Here is a 19,673-nt window from a genome sequence, read left to right as displayed (position 1 = left end):
GTTTATGATTTGCATGCGATTGTCGTGTATAAAGGTATTATTTATTATCCGAGCATAACCCAACCTACCCCGTTCGCTAGTGATGTTAGTATGTTCGTATTTAAAAAGTAGTGAATGTCTGGACGGAAATTCGTATAGATGTCATCCAGTAAATCAATATTCATTATTTCTTCTCTCTAACGTGTGCAATACCATCCTTCCGGATGCTCTGATTTGCAAGGTGTGACGATGACTTCACTGCCCATAATCATCTGTGTACCACTGACCTATGATAACCTAATCTAGCCACCATGCCCCCTTCACAAGAGATATCCGCATGTATATATTTAATAACTGGAGAATGATGGGACAATACTTCCTAATTTGTTACACTTTGTAATGACACTGTGATGGGGTGTATACATGTATAACTAGATAATGACTGGTTGGAAATTCATGATATATGGTGTGTACATTATGCCATAATTCTCAATTCCAAACTCATACTAAGGTTTTACACTCTATAATACCATCGATATGGGAGCTCATATTTGCAAGGTGACATAATGACAGATTATAACTGTGATTCTCTGCAGATGTGCATTACTAACCAAAGCAACCTGAATCTAGCCTGACAGTCTACCCTAACATAACCCTTTTTGCTGTTATAACTATTAATTTAATAACTGAATGAAAAGTTTTCATGAATTTCATATGGGCATTATGGTATAGGTGATTACTCCATGCTCAAACTTCATACACTCAGTAATATCAATATAATGGATGCTCGAATTGTGAGGTGGAATGATATCATTAACTATAATCCCTTGCTCATGCACATTACTACTGGTATGCATATTGTTAATACTGAGTGAACATTTTTGTATCCAAGCAAACATTAATTTGACAAGGAATTCAGTCATTTGTATTGGAGTTATCAAATTTAAGAACAAAAATGTCACTGAGCTGTGAAAGTTTCACTTTCCAAACCAAGAATTCACTTTTAACCTTGTGGTTGCTAAGGATTCTTTCAGGCTTTTATAATTTCAGTAATCACAATTAAATATTGTCCATAAACTATCATCTGATTTATCATATTCATTATACTCATCACAAAACTCCACACTGGTAAGAATTTTCCTTTGTGCTACCATGGCTCCAGACAGTTCAGTAACAAATTGTTAACATAACTGTATTTATTTCATAACTATGGTCAAAAGAATAATCACTAATTAGTTTACTGTATAGCCATAAATAGTACTTGTTGGATATCCTAAAATAAAACAAACATGATTTTATGTGCATAGTAACCAATGTGGCATTAGATAATGTGCATGCACTTGTCAAAGATTAATGAACGGTAATTCTTTATCCAACTCAGATTTGTGCAGTGCAGTTTTATTTACATGTATAGGAGTTTTTTCTAACTAAATAAATTTCACATATATGTAGATAAAAGCAGAATAGAGCATAACTGGACCTGCATGAATACCATGGTATGTTATGAAATTGTACTATATGAACAGCCTCAGATTTATCATGGAAGTTGTATTTCGATAGTACAGAAATTCTTTGCTGATTATTGATTCAGATATTGGAGATGGTATTTGGAATAAATTGTAAGAATTCAAACTTTATTCATTTTTACATAATAACACAATTACTGAAGTGCAGGAGGACCTCTCCAGCCCCATTTACAATTAACTGGCATTACTCATTCCTGTTCAAGAACACTGGGTATCATCCACACAAAATCAAAGATGGTCTCTTTTATTATGTCGTAACAGTAATATGCATACATATGTTAACACATTCACTTGTTATGATGCTAGCTGCTATTCAATTGAATGTTCTCTTCCTGTGCCAAGAACAGCTCACAACATTGTCGCTTAGTTGCTGAAGTACAGATGGTCCTCAAATTTATGCCAGGTTACATTCCTGGAAAAGATTTCATAAGTTAAAATGAATAAGGAGGACCAAAGATCTCAATGAAACAATGTTACAATACAGGGTTATATTAGTGATCATGGGCTGTGTATTCAACTTTTTATAGACACAAATACAAATAAGGTATAAACGAGCTACAACCACATATAACAATTTAAAAAATGGTGTTTGAAAGTCTTACCTTAATAATTCATAATGCGAGGTTTACTGTGACCAAATAATTGAAGTTAAAGTAAGGGAATTATTGTAAGAAACTAGAAATTGAAGGAACACCTTTATCAGGCAGATAGAAATAGAAATAAACAGTGACCAGAGTGGGATTCAATCTTGTGACCATCTGTGCACAAGCCCATTACCACTTACTGATGAGCCACATTGCATTTCATTACTAGGTTATTAACAAACATTAAGAACTGTGGGACTAGAAATCTCTGTGTGTGGGCTTTGTGAGTTCTACCTCAAATACGTGGCCAAAATTATCAGAGACGGCAGGGGAAAATATACCTTCTCTGACATTTTTAATACCAAAATTATTCCAAGCAGGTAGCTAGTGCTTTAAGTGAGATATCTACTTCACAGTATGGAAATGTTAAGGATTTCAGGGCTTCACTTAGTTTTGGATCAGAAGAGATGCACAACTGGAAACTGACAGGAAATAATGGTCCTGTCACTCTTTTCAAATGATGCAGGACTTGTGAGGTAGGTACTGATGCAGGACATGCTGTTAGAAAGCAGTCTGGGTGGTAGTGACAGTGCTGCCACCTAAACATGGACCTGCACTGAAGCTAGGATTCCTCAATTCTAAGAAGTTTCGATAGGAACGCCTCATCAGTGCGTGAACCTGCAAAGAGTAAGTTTAATTTGAGTTTGATATCACATATTGCAATAAGAGGACACACTTTATAAATGTGTTCTTGTGAATTTACATCCCTCATTGATCATAACAGTTATTTATTGACAGTATATCTAATTAAGAGTAGATATACTAAACTACATTCAATTTCTGACAAAGCTAGTCAAATGATTGATTTCTTGTATATTGTTATATTCATAATGAAGAACTAGAATATGTCCCATAATATTACATGATTTATTATTTATCTGTGACTGTTCTGTGAATGATAATAACATCAATTTTTTCCTTAGTAATTTTCAAAACAAAACAATACCTCTCCATTGATGTAACAGAAAATTAGTGCCACTACAGCTCCCTGTAATCCATCAAGCAAAATGTCAAGATAGACGTACAGCTCTTGCCACTGACAGGTACCCGACTGTGGCCGATACATTGTGATGCCAAAGTGTAGACCAAAGAGAGGCACCAACACCAGTGTGGCTTTCACTGCTTTTCTGTGAAACATTAATACAAGTGAATTAGATGAAAAATCCATTTTGTTGGATGCAGTAAGAAAACTAGTAAACAAACTTCTAGGGCTCATGAAAAAGTATGTTTGAACATTGATAAATTGTGACAAACTTACAGTACAAGATCAAAAAGCGCAGTTAATGCCACAAAATACTGGATAGTGGAACATTGTAGTATATAACAAGCAACGATTGATTAGAGCAAGCAAAGAGGTAATTCTGTTTTGTACTGACAGCTGAACAGTGAAAACTAACAAACGCAGACCACAAAATGTAGAATAAGTAGAGCTACCTGTACTGACTAGGTTCATGATGATGTGGTGCTCTTAATTTGATGACAAGCACTCGAATTATATTCACCAGGAATATCATGTTCACCTGTAACAGCAGTTTACAGTTCTCTTAGTGAAGTTGACCTTATCTTTGAAAATACTGTATAGTATGTCATCAAACGTAAAGAAGCTCAAGAGATAACATGTCACCTCAATATGTGAAATGAACATGTAGAAGAAGAAAAAAAATGTGAATTGCTATTATGTTTGTAGATATGAACAAATGTACATACTCTAAAACTGGAATTCATACTTACTAGAAGACTAAGCAAACTGGGAACGTTCAAAACCCATTCGCTAGGATCTGTTGGCATCGCCCAGCAATCTCTGTCTGAATCAATTATTCTCAGCAGAGCATAGATGAGCACTGGCAGAAGGGGAAAGCCTGAAGTAGACAGGACATTTACACATTTTACAGTGAAAAGAAAAATGGCTAATGTTTTGCCCTTCAAGCAGCAAAAAATAGAATTAAAATCTGGATGTGTAACAACTGTACTTAACGTAACATCCATTCAATGTGTAACACCTGTGTGACCGTGTGTCACAAATTACTCAAAGTCCAGCTGACTGTGCACTGCACTACCATATCACAAAACTGTTAAGCCCAGACTTTAAGTCCACCCTGCATTTCTATAGTTGAAGGTTTAAAACCCGTATTCTCAAATGATGAAGGTTAAAATTATGGACAATTAGGTATCTGTATTACTTTATCAGGGCACTGGAACGTTTCAAGTAAACTGAAGAATGTCTTAGAAAATTCTTGATGGTTGGTCACCTTAAACTAGGAGCTCTCCCACAAGTCAGCCACCTTGGCCACATGACAATTCTTAAATGTCACCATCAGCTGTCATAAAAAATACTATAATTCAGAGGTAACTAGATTTAAGTTAATTTAATTTAAGTTTCACTCCAGTATTGGGATATTGTTTTCATCATGCATTAAAAGAAATCAGTACCTAGTTATTTTTATATCTATTGATTAAAGCTCCTTATGTACTTCAGAATATTCAAATCAAAATATTATTTAAAACTAAATGCAGCTACAATTGTGGGGTCAGAGGCATCTACGAGGCTCGTCCACAAAGTAAGTTTCCCTGGGGCCGTTTACAGAAACAAAACACAATTTCATGGAAATATTTATTGCAACAGATACAGCAAGTGTCCAGCTATTTTTCAACATATTCACCACCGGAATTGAGACATTTGTCATACCGTGGGACCAACTTTTGAATACCTGTGTCGTAGAAATCTGCCGCCTGGGATTGGAACTACTGTGTGACAACCATCTCCGCCTCTCTGTCATTCTCAAAACGCTGACGCTGACTGGACAGGAATTTCTTGAGGTGTAGGAAAAGATGGAAATCACTGGGAGCGAGGTCCGGGCTGTAGGGTGAATGATAAACACCTCCCAGCTGAACTCCTGCAGGAGACTTGCTGTCCGTCGAGCTGTGTGCAGCCTAGCGTTATCACTGACCGCACTTTACAGTCGGCGGGAGCTGGAATAAGAATCTCCATCTTCAACAGCTGCAACGATGCTACTGTGAGAACGCGGGAAGTGCCTTTAGTGCATGCGCCATGCTACGTCATTGCTCTATCACGTACGCACAGTCGCTTCGCGCAATATAAGGTTTGCTAGCTGTGGGACGAGTGGGAAACTTACTTTGTGGACGCGCCTCGTAGTTGCAGAGGTTCTGCTACCAATGCCATAACAAATTCTGCATGAGAACCATTGGTATAGATTTGTACAAAGAACAAGAATTAAATGAACAGAAAGAAGTGGGGCATGAAAACAAACCTTATCAAAGCCAGAAACTTAATCAGAGGATGAAACTTCTGTCCTCTTAGATACAATTTGAAACATGGATTCTAATTTACATTGCATTTGACATCCACATTAAATAAAATGATCAGATTCTGTCAAAATAACTGTACTCACCCCAGCCAATTGCATAAAACAACAGGAGACTTCTTTCCTCAGCAAAAGTAGTAGAAATGAGACGGTGTAGGTAGAAACCTTCACAAAACATCCACATGTAGTTGGTGAGCCGGAAATACTTGGTGAGCAGCAATATTAGTTTACAGTAAGGACCATTCTGGAAAAAATCAATAGAAAACTTTCATTGTTAAATGATATCACATCTTCATATTTTTGTGTGATACTCAGTTCTTAGCATCAAATTTAATATTTCTATGTTGGTATTTTTAACCTGTTGCTCACTCACATCAAAACTTTAATAACTGCAAAGATATTAGTAGCATTTTATAAATATGTGTACCTGTTTCAAAACAGACTTATTTCCATTGTTGGTATCATCATATGCAGTCAAAAGAACACCAGTTTTGAACCATATTTCAAAAACAGCATTGAACAGCAAAGATACAAACAGATTTTTATGAAGTGCTATTCTATGTCCATGTAGCTGTCTGGAAAGGAAACAAAAAAGTGAATAAATGTTTCAGTCTTTTTCTGCAACCTGAGAGCAGTAATGTGGCAACCTTCAAATACTTGCAACATGACTTTCAAAAATGTCTCTATCATTTTGCCTGGTGATAAAGGAAGATCCATCCTTTGAAACACAGTAATTATTTCAAGATTTTAAGGTTTTTGAAGAGGTCTTAAAACAGATAAAATCCAAGGTAAAGAAAGGGTCCATAGATTGGGAATAGATTAGTCTATAGATCAAACAATTTAAAATTTCTGAAGATTTAAAAAAAACATGATTGATAAGTCCAAAGGAAAGAAATATGCTTTTTATTAATATAAAGGGAGGCCTGACAATGAATCTTAAAAGTTGAAACATGTCACCTTGGTGACAGAAGGATAAATATGATAGTTATCCATCTGAAATATTCACACCAACAGAATGGTAAAGTGTAAGTTGGAAGATTACAAATAACAGTTTCTCATAATGTAATTTTCTCCATCCTCCTGGTACTTTGTCTCTGTTGGAGCTAAGTATTCTCAGCACTCTGTTCTCGAACACCCTCTTACAGCAAGAGACCAATTTTCACAGCCATACAAAATAACAGATATAATTATAGTTCTATAATCTTTAATTTATAGGTATTTAGATTGGGCATAGAAGATATAAGATTCTGAATTGAAAAATAGTGAGCATTCCCAGACTTAAAATTACTATTATTACTTGTATAAATGGAATATGACAAGAGCAGGCAACAGAGCAACGGCTGTGACAGTGTAAGCAGCAACTCCAATGTACAGCCTGCGCTCCATTATGCTGTGGACGCTGCATGATGAATAGTCAGTCCACTGGATGTTCTGGTATATGGGATGACCGCGCCACCGTCCGTCTCCTTCACAAGACTTCCTCACAGTCACTAGTAAAAGAATATGTACATTAATAACTGACAAGCATAATAATAGTTATACAATATGTCAAAACAACCATAAATATATGCATATACTTCTTCATATATTGTGGTCCATCATTTGTAATCTCCCCTGGTTCAACGACGCTAGAGCCTGCTTATGCAAACAGTAGTTTCGGAATCCCTCAATATCATCATTTGTTACACTGTGATGCATTTTGAGAAGTTGCAATAGTAGCAGTTGGGTGGCTGTCCCTCGGTATCCATTGCTGTCATGTAGGTCTTACCGATTATAGCTTTGTTTATTACGACATGGTGCTTAGGCACAGGAATAACTTAAATTTTTATTATAACTACATCAAAAATAATACAAAACATATATTAATTTTATTTTATCTGGCAAGTCATTGTTACATACCTATCTTCTTCCATAATACACAATGTAATCATACATTTTATTTAAATCATATTTACTCACATTCACAGTTGTCTTCTGTTGTTCCAAATCGGATAAATGTGGGGCATGCATGCTGTCGAGTGGAGTGAGGTGGCGTGTCTGGCCAGCACATCCAGCCGTCCCAAATACCAGGACACCAGTCACTTCCTGTAATCACATGTCCAACACGTTAAATTATTTCTACATCACTCGTTAATTTATATTTAAAGTTTTACTTTCTTAATTCAAGGACCACAAAAAAGTTGAGTAGGAATGTTGTTTCACTAATGGAATACTGTCTTTATTAAAATCATACTAATAATAATAATGATGATGAAAATAAAACCACCACACAATTTATTTTAAAGAAGTTTCCATCCATAATGATATGTAACAAAAATAGTCTTCCCAGATGGTGTTCATTCCAAGACCAATTTTACCATATAATACAGAAAAATGTAAAGATGTAATTTCTTATGTAACTGTAAGAATGTAAATTTGTAAACCTCCCAGGTCCAAAATCTTTTACGTTGCAGCCTACTTGCCATTAGCAATGCCAGTGACTTCTATCATTTCCTTGCAGCAGTCTGCAGCCTTGATGCAACATTTCCTCCACTTCTGTGTCGCAGCCTCATTTATAAATGTGTGTGTCAGTTGGTCTGAAGACATGCTGGCTTCCACCTAAAAGAAATATTTTTCTTACATGCTGTGGAATCCGTCTGAGTGACAGAAGGAAGATTTGGTACAGAAGTCCCTAAATTACAAACGCCCATACGTATGAACGAAGCTATTATCTGCCTTAACATTTTGACAGATTGGTTCATAACAATGCAGTTTTTACATACACATCAGTTGTTCGTAAGTATTCTTCAGCATCTCCAGAAAAGTCTCTTCTACCTCCTCATCTTCCACTAATTAAATTAAATTTGTTTCTCTTTAACGACTGGAGAAGATGAGACTTGCGGAAAAGAAATGGGGGTTAGGAATAAGGTTTTAGAATGCAGCCCATTTAAGGAAGAAGCTTCTCATAAATCAAAAACTGGAAAAAAAATATAAATACCAGCAAGGCGGAGTAGTACTTTTACGAACACTTCCAACTGTTTATTTAAAAATGATGATAAAATCTCTTATTAGTACCACCACTTTAGTCCCAGTGGCACCAGTTGGTGCATCATTCCACCAGTAAATCCAAAACAAAATGAAGTTGCGTCTGTGTACAATCTTGCGTTATGAAGCATAAAGTAACAAAGTGGATCTATGCTGTAGCAGTGGAAATGGAACTGGCTCTGGGTCAAGTCCACTGGCAGGTTTTGGTACTTTGGTGTTGAACCTTTGGGTTCTATAATCGTAGAGGATGAGTTATGAATGAAATACAAAATAGTATCAATTAGGTAATTGACAACATGCTTACTGTAATATTACCAATAACAAGGCTCATGTTTTTAGTTAGCTTTGCTTTCATGCCAGGCTTGAAATTGGATTCATGCATGTATTTATAACACTGGCTGCAGGAGACCCTCCGAAATTTCATCTCTGGAAGGAGCCTGTCTTGCAAGCGACACAGTCGAACACTGCTGTTCTCTGACGCCACCCTTGAAAGCAGCGCCACGGTGATGAGGGTTAAAGTCAGCAGCATTGTGGCCTGTAAGTACATCACAAAGTCATGTGATAAGAGGACTGATTTTACTATCATTTAACAAATTCCACAGAGTCCTTGAGAATAAAAAATCCTTAAAATTAATTTTAATATTATCTTCTCTTCTATGTTTAGGTATACCAAGTTATTTCTTTCCTTCTGGGTTTCTGACATTCAAACACAAAATTCAGTGAACATCTGATCAGGATTACGAAGTCAAATGGCTTTACAGATGGACACAGAAATTTGTGCAGATTGGTAAGCATTGCTACACATTCAGTGTCCAAGGTTTGATTCTCAGCTTGCAAACAGGCTGTCCTAAGCTAAATGACTGCTACACGGGGCTGAATCATCCTTCAATAGGAAGGTAGTAGACGATGTTACAACCCGGAAGACCTACAATGACGTCATTACCACCATGAAAACCTCAAATCGAATATGCTACTTGTCACCCAATCAAGAAAATACCGTCGATATTATCCAACAGACATAAAAAGTTTTTTTCCCTAAAACAAACGTTTGGTAGGCCTGTAAGTATTGGTTGTGAATTTCTCGGACACCCAGTACGAAAGGAACGTTTCTCTGGCAAAGTTGTTTTGTTTGGATTTCTGGACAGTGAAGTTTTCACACACGTTGTTTCGTCTTTCCGAGGTAAGGTTTCCATTAATTGAAGCGGTACGTTGCTCCGCTGTGGATTCAAACAGGGATTTAACTTTCAGTGTCTTATGGGATGTGCAGGATCTGAACTTCGTGGAACGAGAGCTCAGATCGATATTGAGACTGCTGGAAGAATAAGCGACTCCAAATATTAGTGTTGCCCGTTGGGAAGACAAATAATACATTCCGACTCCGTAACTACAACAATTTCGTAGGCCGACCGATAAATCTCTGCCTGCCAAGTAATTTCCTGAAGACTAAAAAGAAATCTTTACAAAGCAAGGTACTCAGCGAACGCTGATCTCTGTTTCTCCAACGCGTCCCTCGCAATTTTGCATAAACTTATCTAGTTGGCGATATTTGTTTTTGCAGATACAAATCTGTTGTTGTGAAGTTGTCATTTTACTTTATGCCGCTAAATTGTTTACATTAGTAGGATTTTAGGTTTTCACGGCGATGGATGGCTTCTGATTGCAGAGCCGTGTACTCTGGTATAATTCATACAAAATATTGACAGCCATTTTATGTTTCACCTTTATATAGAATGTAACTACTAGTTTTAGGATCTGAGGCTGATATTCATAATGCATCTAAATTGTGTGTATTGAATAAAACTATGAAGAAAATTCACCAACCCTTTAACAAGAGAGGGCCCCACAGACACACTGAAGCCACATTAAGACATTCTGGAGTAACTTAAACGCACGTGCGAGTTGACTCTAGAAACAAGTTTCTTTAAGTTACAAATATGAAGAACGAAAGAGATAGAGAACGAAGCAATGAAAGAGAGAGAGAGAGAGAAAATACGGAAGAACGGAAAGATCGTGGGAAACAAAGACAAAACTTAGACGTCAAACACTTCTTCGTCATGAACACTGTTCCCTATAAAGCCTATATGTGATATTAGATTAGTCTTCTTCCCGGCAAGACTTCAGGGGCGGGCGCAGTGTGAGTTATTTTTGTCCCATGCGCCTCGCTTTTATAATCTAATTTCACGCACTGAACAAGTTTGGCTGGAGGCTGGATAATTGGTTCAAACGGAGAACCGATTTTCTGACCTGAGAGGTTTCTTGTTTACTCAAGGGAATTGCTTATCTCTTTTACTTTATTTAATACCGCCATCTCAACTGATCACACTACATGACGACAAATGAGAAGAGATTCAGGAAGCGTTCGTGGCCTACTTTAATTGCTTTCCAGAATATGCCTGGAAGGTCTGAGGAAAGTTATAAACAGTCCTAGGAAAGACAGGTAATCTCCGGGTCTGGAGTCCAATCGAAAATCTTCCAAATACGAAGTAGGAATGCTAACCACTAAGCTGCGAGGTAGCGCCATCTGTCCCAAGTCATCTCCAGCTTTCACTCTCGCGGAAAAATGAGAAACTACAGTCAGAACAATCGGAGTCAAATCCGAGACTAAAATAGGATTAACAAATTCAAATCAGCCATTTGAACGACCTACGTAGTATCGATATGATCGATTCTTTGATTGTTCATAGACGGCGTTCCACCTGCACAGATTTATAGTGTCGAATAAGAATTGCGAGTGCGTAATGAATTACAAGAGGTCGTGACTTATTTTAAGGACGATATCAGAAATCGCATAGAGATACTGGTGAAAATCTCCGTCAGTCAGGATTGCCAACATATGGTACACAGTTAACAGAAATGTCGCATATTAAGTTCCGCTATAGGATGTCAATGGTTACATAAAAATCCATCTAGACACTCAAATAAGCCGGTATTTGCACTGAACCAAATTAAACAGAAATACAAGTGAATTGACACGTTTTATTGTAAATCTTCGACACGGAGTTTTGTCGCAGTCGGCTGCGAAATTAACCATTATGAGAACATTTGTGTGGAAGTGGCTGACACAAACCAATATTTCTTAACAGAAATCAGCCCAAAGGAAACGCGAAACACAAGTCTAATGGCATTCAATAAACTCGTTATGATTTCAGAAACAGTGATCGAGCAATCAATATTTCTCTGGACGTTTTAGGAACGAAAGTTTTCAGGTGTCATTAAGAAAAGGGAAGACATGTGTCGACCTTCGGCGGCCATAAATCTTCCGATATCGACATTTGGGACGTAATGTTGCTGACATGCTAAGTTCCGGACATACCAGCTACGATCCGGGGTCTTACCGTGGCTGATCCCGTGTTACGAGAGATGCTCGTCCCAACACACAGGAAGGTATCGGGCGTCTATGAAACAGAAGACCAAAAAGTTCGGTAGTAAATGACATTGCTCCGAACTGAAAAACACAGGCCTACAATTACCCATTGTTTATGTGAGCAAGAAAACCACTCTTGCACGGTCGGCGCAACTTCCAAATCCCCCTTTTTAACAATCAGTACTGTAATTAACACGGTATTACAAGGGCAGTAATCGTTTAATTCGAGTGTCATATACACCACAAATGATTTTCGATGCCTTTAGATCTGAACGTTGATTAAGTGGACATTTGCTAAGCATCAGCACATTCACTAACGAAAATCAGACAATGAGCATTAGGCCTTTGTTCTGTCCAGTGGTGTTGTTTCAACAGCTCTACATACTTTATTTGGAGTGATTAAGTGTTAATACAAAATTGTTGTTCAAACCACAGCAGGGTTGTATGTAAGTGTTTACATGCTGATATGACTTTTCCCAAGAGTCCCTAAAACACGTACGAAAACTTTCTAGGCGTTTTCCATAATTGCAACTCTACTGTCTGGACTGTCCAGATGTTCACGGTTAAAGAATTATGGACATTAATAATTAGCTGGCAATTAATGTTTAGTAAAAGTGAACATTTACCCCGAAGGTATTTAAAAATCCCAAAAATGATTCCTGACGGCTGCATATATCAAGGATTTATCTATATTTATTTTTATTTAGTGTTCTGTCTGACGACAGGTCCATATGAACAGGATCCTTCCATCCTTTTCTCGGACTGGGACCTGTTCATATACGTTCTTGGCAGATGATCCAGAAGTGGTTTGCCATTGCCTTCTTCTGTGTGTGAATGGAGTAATTGTTGGGATGTCACGGCGAAACCGGGGAAGCCCCCGGAGGAAAACTCCGTGTTGCCTAGACCACGGCCTTGCCCAACACAAGTTATAAATTCGGGCACCGCCGGGAATCGAACCCGAGACCCCAGGATTACAAGGCCAGCGTTCTAACCGCTAAACCACCGTCTGATTTATCTATATCAACTGACATCTCTATAATAAACTATTGTTATCGCTCTGAAGTTTCTCCGAAACGTCGGCAAATTTCTATCAGACTACACTGCGCAACAAACCAGAAGAAAGTTATCTCAAAGTTTTATTTTAAAGTGTTTGTAAATGACTTCCCTTCTTACGTCGTTCTTTGTAATTCCTGTCCTTGAAATGAAACCTCTGCAAGCTGCTCTTCAGAAGACGTTTCATGTAACGAACGTGCCCGTCGTAACGTTTAGACGTATCACCGGAAAGCCATCAAACTGGGGTGTGAATTTTATGCTACACCAGAGAAAATCCAAGATGATATTCTTTTATTCTATCAAATAAATCACCCGTAACGAATCTATTCCTCTAAAAAATCAACCAAGTAATCTGCGCTCAAGTTTTAGAATCGTCATGGCAGGGTGTTTGATGCGGGCTGAATAGTTTTCTGAAGGATTGGAATTTCGTAAAAATGCGATTCCCCACATAATTGAATTTCAATCAATAAACGAATGCTCGCCTGATTTATCGTCTTTATCAAATTCCTAAAACTAAATATCTCCTTGAACGGATTTAATTTTGAGCCACCGTAAGACATTCATATCATCGAGATGACAGTAATGAAATAACTTCCGAAAAAGTTGCTTCTGTAATGCTTTCCAGGCTCAGTGGCAGTAAAGCTGTCCCACTATACGCCATGTAGGCGCTTGGGGGGAGAGGCGTATAGCTCGTTACAAAAAGATGTATACACAACAGTAATTTTGGTGGTCGCTTGTCAGTCAGTTACTCGCCGCTGTCAACTGTACCACGAAACTACGGTGGTAATTTTGAACACCTACACTTGATTCACGACGTATAAAATAATTTATTTTATTAAATTGTCTTTATTTCATTTATTGAATATGTGTATACATATTTTTTGGATACCTGTAATATATTTTTGTATAAAAGTATGGTTATTTAATTTTCAAACTTCGTTTACTCTAAGGAAGATTTATTATTACAAAATTAAGAATAATGCGTCATAACACCAGCAATAATTCCTATAAGATCAAATTTTAATTGCACATTAACACATAAACGACGGAATTTTGGTATCATGTTGCCTGAAAGGAATATTAAAAGTCTCGTGCACTTTCATTTATCAACTTCCTCATAATGCTATATAACCTAAGTCGTTAAAACACTCATTTAAGCCTTCTATGCGATAAAATGTGAAATACAATGGATGCAGGTACTCGATCGATAAATGCACTTTCCATTTCGTAAACAAATATATATTGAAACTGTATTTTGAGTAAATGAAGGAAATAAAATTAGACCCCTACTTTTTTCAAACAGAAGGAAATGGCTGTCTTCTGGATTGTTGTTGGTGAGTCATCGCCCTGATGATGGAGGCAGCAAGGACTTCTGCAACGTCGGCAAACTTCTACCAGACTGACTACACGGCGCTACAACCCAGAAGACAGCCATCTTCAGACTCACCGATGTGAAAACCTCGAATCCTACTCGTACATTCTTTTAGAAACCTTTTTCTCTGAACAAAGGCTGATTAAATTACTTGAAACCTAATGTTTAGTGGCCATAATCACGATGTTAAACGCCGTCGCCATGGCACTATAATATTAAAAAGGATTTAAAGAAATACGGTATGGACTGAATTAAACTGGCTCAAGAAGGTATCAGTTTCGGGTTTCTGTGAACACGGAGCGATAAACACGTGAATTGTGGCCTTCTGGGTTGTACAAACAGTAGAGACTTTGTAGATGCTTACCAGCGTATCACTTGCATCTTCAGGGTAGTGATGAAGGAGATTATACGTTCCTCGAAAATGGTACTACAGCCCAGGAGACTACAAACCACATGCCAGGTTATTGTTTATATGTCTTACAATCTATTGACAAAGAATTTAGAAGATTAATCTTATAACAATACACGTACAATTGGGCTATAACCAAGAAATAGTTGTAAGTCACAAGAAACAAGCAACTGCGTTATTTCAGGGCAGTTCATTTTACTGAAATTCCGGAAAGAACATTGAATAACGATAAAACTGAATACCAAAATTAATACTTCCGTGGTCAGGATGTAATATTACAAGTCACTTACATCCACCGGCAATAGTACAAGAATATGCCTGCCCTAGTATTTACTGTACTCTACGTTTCTCGTATTAAAACTCAGTTCTAATATCGGAATAAAGTTATTTTGACATCAATGTGTACGGTACTATTTGTTAAACCAAGTAGTAACAGAATATCTTTTCCACTTTGTTATGTACCTACATCATAATTACACCAATCTCCCGAGTTGTTTCTTTTCGACCGACGCACCTTATTGTCATGTTTACTCATTGTCAGTGCATTCGCGTTGTGTTCTGAAAATTGCTCAGTGAAGTATGCATGGTTTTGTGGTAAAAAGTAGGTCACCGGTGGTTATAAGCACAAAGGGAATTCATTCAAGACCTCTCTCTCTCTCTCTGAATCTCTTTATCCCCTGCTCCATAGGCTAAGGAACAGGCAATTAGGTATCTCGGCAGAATACGACCATTGTCAAAGAGGGATGTAATGTAATCCAACGTCGAATGTCGAAGTTGAAAATGTTAGGTTACTGTACACACCGCACATAACGCATAACGACAAGAATGACAGTAAAATGGTCATAAATTATGAAAGAGCCACGGTGGTCTAGCGGTTAGAACCCTGGCCTTGTAATCCTGGGGGTCTCGGGTTCGATTCCCGGCGGTGCCCGAATTTATAACTTGTGTTGGACAAGGCCGTGGTCTAGGCAACACGGAGTTTTCCTCCGGGGGCTTCCCCGGTTTCTCCGTGGCATCCCAACAATTACTCCATTCACACACAGAAGAAGGCAATGGCAAACCACTTCTGGATCATCTGCCAAGAACGTATATGAACAGGTCCCAGTCCGAGAAAAGGATGGAAGGATCCTGTTCATATGGACCTGTCGTCAGATAGAACACTAAATAATAATAAAAAGGATATGAAAGGAGACGGTCAGTCTGTATGAAGATACTACTGCGAAGTTCAGCTGGAGAGACTGAGGAAGACAGTCTCAATCAGAAGAGTCAGGATTCCTGTCGGATTCTGTTCCAACAGAAGTCTATAGAGTAACCAGAACAGACATCCTTTCGGATTCTTTTTGACATTTTGATTCTTAGCCTGAGAGAAGGTCAGCGGCCATAATCGGTGGATCCAGTTCTAGCTGCAGTGAAATATTGCACCCAAACGTAATGGAAAGACGGAAATCCTTACAGCTCTGACCATGCGTGTGATTTCCATTCTCACCAAATCGATGCCTGAAACTGTCCATCTCGTTCTAAGCAGTTACAAGGTGGAATTAAACTGCGTGGTGCCTACACCGATGAGGGTCAGTTATACAGAATAGGGGCAGGCAGCTGTTAACAACATCGCATAGCAGAGAACTAAGTAATTAGAGATATACAACACGTGAGATCCTGCCATTAGAATTTCCTGTACGTTACAATGTCTCTCATCTGAGCTCGAATCGAATTTCCCAAACGAGATTATTTGCTTTTGTTAGTTTAAATATTTCGAGTCTTCAGACTCTTGGAACTTTTGTAAAAATTCCAGATATGAAAAGTAAGTGCACTGACAAAATTCTTCTGGTCTCAAAGTGCGGTGTTAAAATGTACCAACGTTGAAGCGAACATGAATGGTTATGTACACTCACTCAAAAACCTAGAATATCCTACGCTGAGTAGAATTCTGACATAACATGTAAATCAGAAGTAAATTAATTGTTGTACGAGATGTTTAATCTGTTTTTCCTGCAATAAAAAAGTCCGTTAAGGGGCCTAATGGAAACAATATTCTGCCATTGCATCCATTTCAACAGATCTTTACGCCTTATGAAACGACAACGTCACATAATATTCCGTTTTATGTCACGCGTCGTGTGCCTTCTCTGTCGTCTTCTCGTACGACATTGCCGCTTAAGGGAAAGTTACGATGTGCAAGGTTTCATGTCAAGTTCAACTTAAAAACACAGAATTCATACGAGGGTGCAAAATATTTAAAATCTTATTTGTAATTATACATAAGGAATTTATGTTAGGATTTGAGGTTCTCACGGCAGTGAGTACGAATATGGCTGAGTCGTAGAGCGGTTTAGAAATTTCTGACTTTACAGAGGTACGTTCTGTCTCCATAAAAACATTAAGGACCTCTAAAACTTTGGTAAACTTCTACCAAACTACAAGAACCCAGAAGACAGCCATCTTTAGAACTTATCTTAATTTTATTTTATCTGGCAACCTGAGGGAAAATTATTAAGAAGCGGGAAATCTGAGACAAAATACGTTAATATTAATTAGTAATTTATAATGGATTTTGAATTTGTGCCCGTGAGCTAGCAAAATAAATTCGACTCAGACGGGCGAGGGAGCTCCGCTCCTCATCACGTGTGAAAAATCACTTAAATTGCTTTAAAAATGTTGTATAACAAATTAATCTGTGCAATAATTTACATTCTGTCCTCCAGCGAGTTGTCCCATTGTTAGCAAAGTCAGCGTTTCACGTATGGTAGGTCCATAGGGGTGCACAACTTGTTCTTGCAGTGAAATGTGATCAGGGTCGCCAATTGTGGCGTTAAAAGTCTTATTTATGCACCGAGCCATGTGGTTAAAGTCACAGCAGAGAGACATTTATTACTGGGATTTTGCAAGAACGTACTAAAATATCCTTCTAACCACAAACACACACCGCCTATTTACACCACAAGGGTTTAAAGTGAAAACTTATGGACACCCATACCACACACACGTGTTGAAACTCATCCCTACTGTAGGGTTTTCATAATTTTTATCTAGATAAAAGGCTAAATCACGAATCAGACCCTCGTAAAGCCCTTTCATTATTTTCCTGAGTCCCATTCGTGCAAAATCCGCTGAATCTTACTTCAGACTCTTGTTTGCATATCAACATTCAACACTACGTAATATATATTTGGCCAGTAGACAGGATACTTGCAGGTTCATCACCGTGTTCACAAAAGTCTAAAATTACAGCTTGTCATGAGTCAACTGCATTCAGTTCACTCAAAACTCAGCAACACCAGATTTCTTCGATATCCATTTCGATACTATTATCCTTCAGTGTCCGCCTGGGTTATTCAAGTGGTCTCATCCTTTGCTGTTATTCCCCACAAGCCTGCATCTTTGTACATCACCTTTAACGAAGCCACTTCAATAGCAATTATAATTTTCTATGTTCACGGATAAGGCGACTTCTTAGCTACATCGGCCTCAAATTAATAGTTCTAGAGTCTAGGTCGTTTCCTCAATTTCGTCGTCTACAGTTTATAATTCCATCTTAATTTCGGTCTCTTGGTCTCATATCTTCAGCAAAAATCTCTTCAACAATAAAAACAATAACATTTTTTCATCAGGAGAAGGCGAGTGCTTTCCATCTGTAATATTATCATCCAGAAAAGCGCAAAATAGTCTTTATTAACGATCGGATTGTTCAGTTCAAGAATATGGACACAGCCGTCACAGAACAGCAAAACTTTGCTCTTGTTGTCGACAAACAGATCAATGAAACTTCTACAACTTTTTTTTTTTGCATTTCCAAACACGAAGGATTATAGCAGGCGCAGAGTGGATTATTTTCATATAAATGGATTGTACATGTACAGTACAAACACCATCCATTGCCAACCTTAATATAATTTCCCTCATAATGGAAGCGGAGATGGTCTCCGAAACGTCGGGCTTCTATCCACAACTGACACGACTTGTTGCCCCAGAAGATTTTATTGAGATCAGTGGCCGTGAAAGCTTAGAGTCTCACAGACTTGAGACGTTAAGATAAACAAAAACGAGGAAAAGATCGCAGAAAACTGAAGGCGAAAGTGAAATTAATCTAAGGAAAAACGGAGAAATAGTAACGAGGTAATTGTCACAAGAAACGGAAGATAAAAGGGGAAACTTTTGTACAATTATCACAGCCGAGACTTCATAAAAACGTCTCATTTTATTTTGTAAGGATTCCGTCGCAAAATTATGCTGGAAAGTTCACGCTTCAGCGGTTATTTTTAAATACAACAGCAGTTGCAGCCGCCATGGTCCCACTAGCAAATTCTGTCCAAATAATAAAACATCCTGACTTGTCTAAGATTCGATCACAAGACCCTACGCGTACGAGTCTACTTCACTAAACCACGATCTATTTTGTATTTTATTGTTTGGCTGTAAATTTACGTTACTTAAAGTTGACATTAACAACGCAGGATTTGTAGAACCAAGTCTGGAAAACAGGAAATTAGGTTTTATGAGTTCTCACGTAGGTCTTTCTATAAGTCTTCTGCTTCGTTTATATGCACACGCAAGCTAAGGATAGCAGAATCTCGTCTTGTGTTGTTTAAATACGCTGCATCAATTGCAGAACTCCTATAGCGCCGAATGAGATAATAGGACTATTTACGAAATAAAAGAGCTCTATATAATACAGAGATTTTATTTGAAAGTTAATTTCTCTCAGGAGGGAGCCAGCAATTCTGGAAAACCACCTCGGGGTGATGACAATATCAGCCAACCCAGGAATGATGAAAAGACTTGTTCCGTAGGCAGACTTCATATGGCAAAGACAAAGTGCCAGGTAGTGCCAGAAGGAAGCTTAAAACAATTAAGAGCCAATATAATACCTAGGGCTTATGGCGACCGAGGTACGTGATACTACCCAAGTCTGGGGAGGGCCTGACCAGGGTGCGTAAAAGGCCCAAGTCTCCCTAGTTAATTAGGTTAACCCTCCCCAAAGA

The 19,673-nt window shown here is 38.0% G+C and overlaps 1 protein-coding gene across 9 annotated transcripts in view; it reads right to left on the bottom strand.

Annotated features, from left to right (window-relative positions):
- Positions 1-1,592: 1,592 nt before the first annotated feature.
- Positions 1,593-19,673, bottom strand: part of LOC110832766 (calcitonin gene-related peptide type 1 receptor) — a 36,955-nt gene continuing 18,874 nt past the window's right edge. For 3 of the 9 annotated variants that reach the window (XM_087357692.1, XM_087357694.1, XM_087357693.1), the window contains exons 2-11: positions 8,801-9,031; positions 7,931-8,070; positions 7,432-7,553; positions 6,770-6,962; positions 5,900-6,047; positions 5,560-5,716; positions 3,881-4,008; positions 3,584-3,669; positions 3,096-3,276; positions 1,593-2,767 (exon numbers count right to left, since the gene is read on the bottom strand). In XM_087357692.1, coding sequence (XP_087213818.1) covers positions 2,651-2,767; positions 3,096-3,276; positions 3,584-3,669; positions 3,881-4,008; positions 5,560-5,716; positions 5,900-6,047; positions 6,770-6,962; positions 7,432-7,553; positions 7,931-8,070; positions 8,801-9,025 — 1,497 coding nt within the window. In that variant the 5' untranslated portion in view covers positions 9,026-9,031 and the 3' untranslated portion in view covers positions 1,593-2,650. Of the gene's footprint in view, positions 2,768-3,095; positions 3,277-3,583; positions 3,670-3,880; positions 4,009-5,559; positions 5,717-5,899; positions 6,048-6,769; positions 6,963-7,431; positions 7,554-7,930; positions 8,071-8,800; positions 9,032-9,166; positions 9,346-10,993; positions 11,022-19,673 lie in introns of those variants that run through there. The other 6 variants (XR_015537533.1, XM_087357695.1, XM_087357690.1 and 3 more) reach the window with 6 other exon arrangements.

Source organism: Zootermopsis nevadensis, unplaced genomic scaffold (assembly GCF_977971745.1).
Source record: "Zootermopsis nevadensis isolate Lab colony 2312 unplaced genomic scaffold, Znev_1.0 Znev_ptg000028l, whole genome shotgun sequence".
In the NCBI taxonomy this organism is placed as follows: Eukaryota; Metazoa; Arthropoda; class Insecta; order Blattodea; family Termopsidae; genus Zootermopsis; species Zootermopsis nevadensis.
The sequence above is the reverse complement of the archived record's forward strand: the minus strand, read 5'-3'. Positions and strand labels throughout refer to the sequence as shown.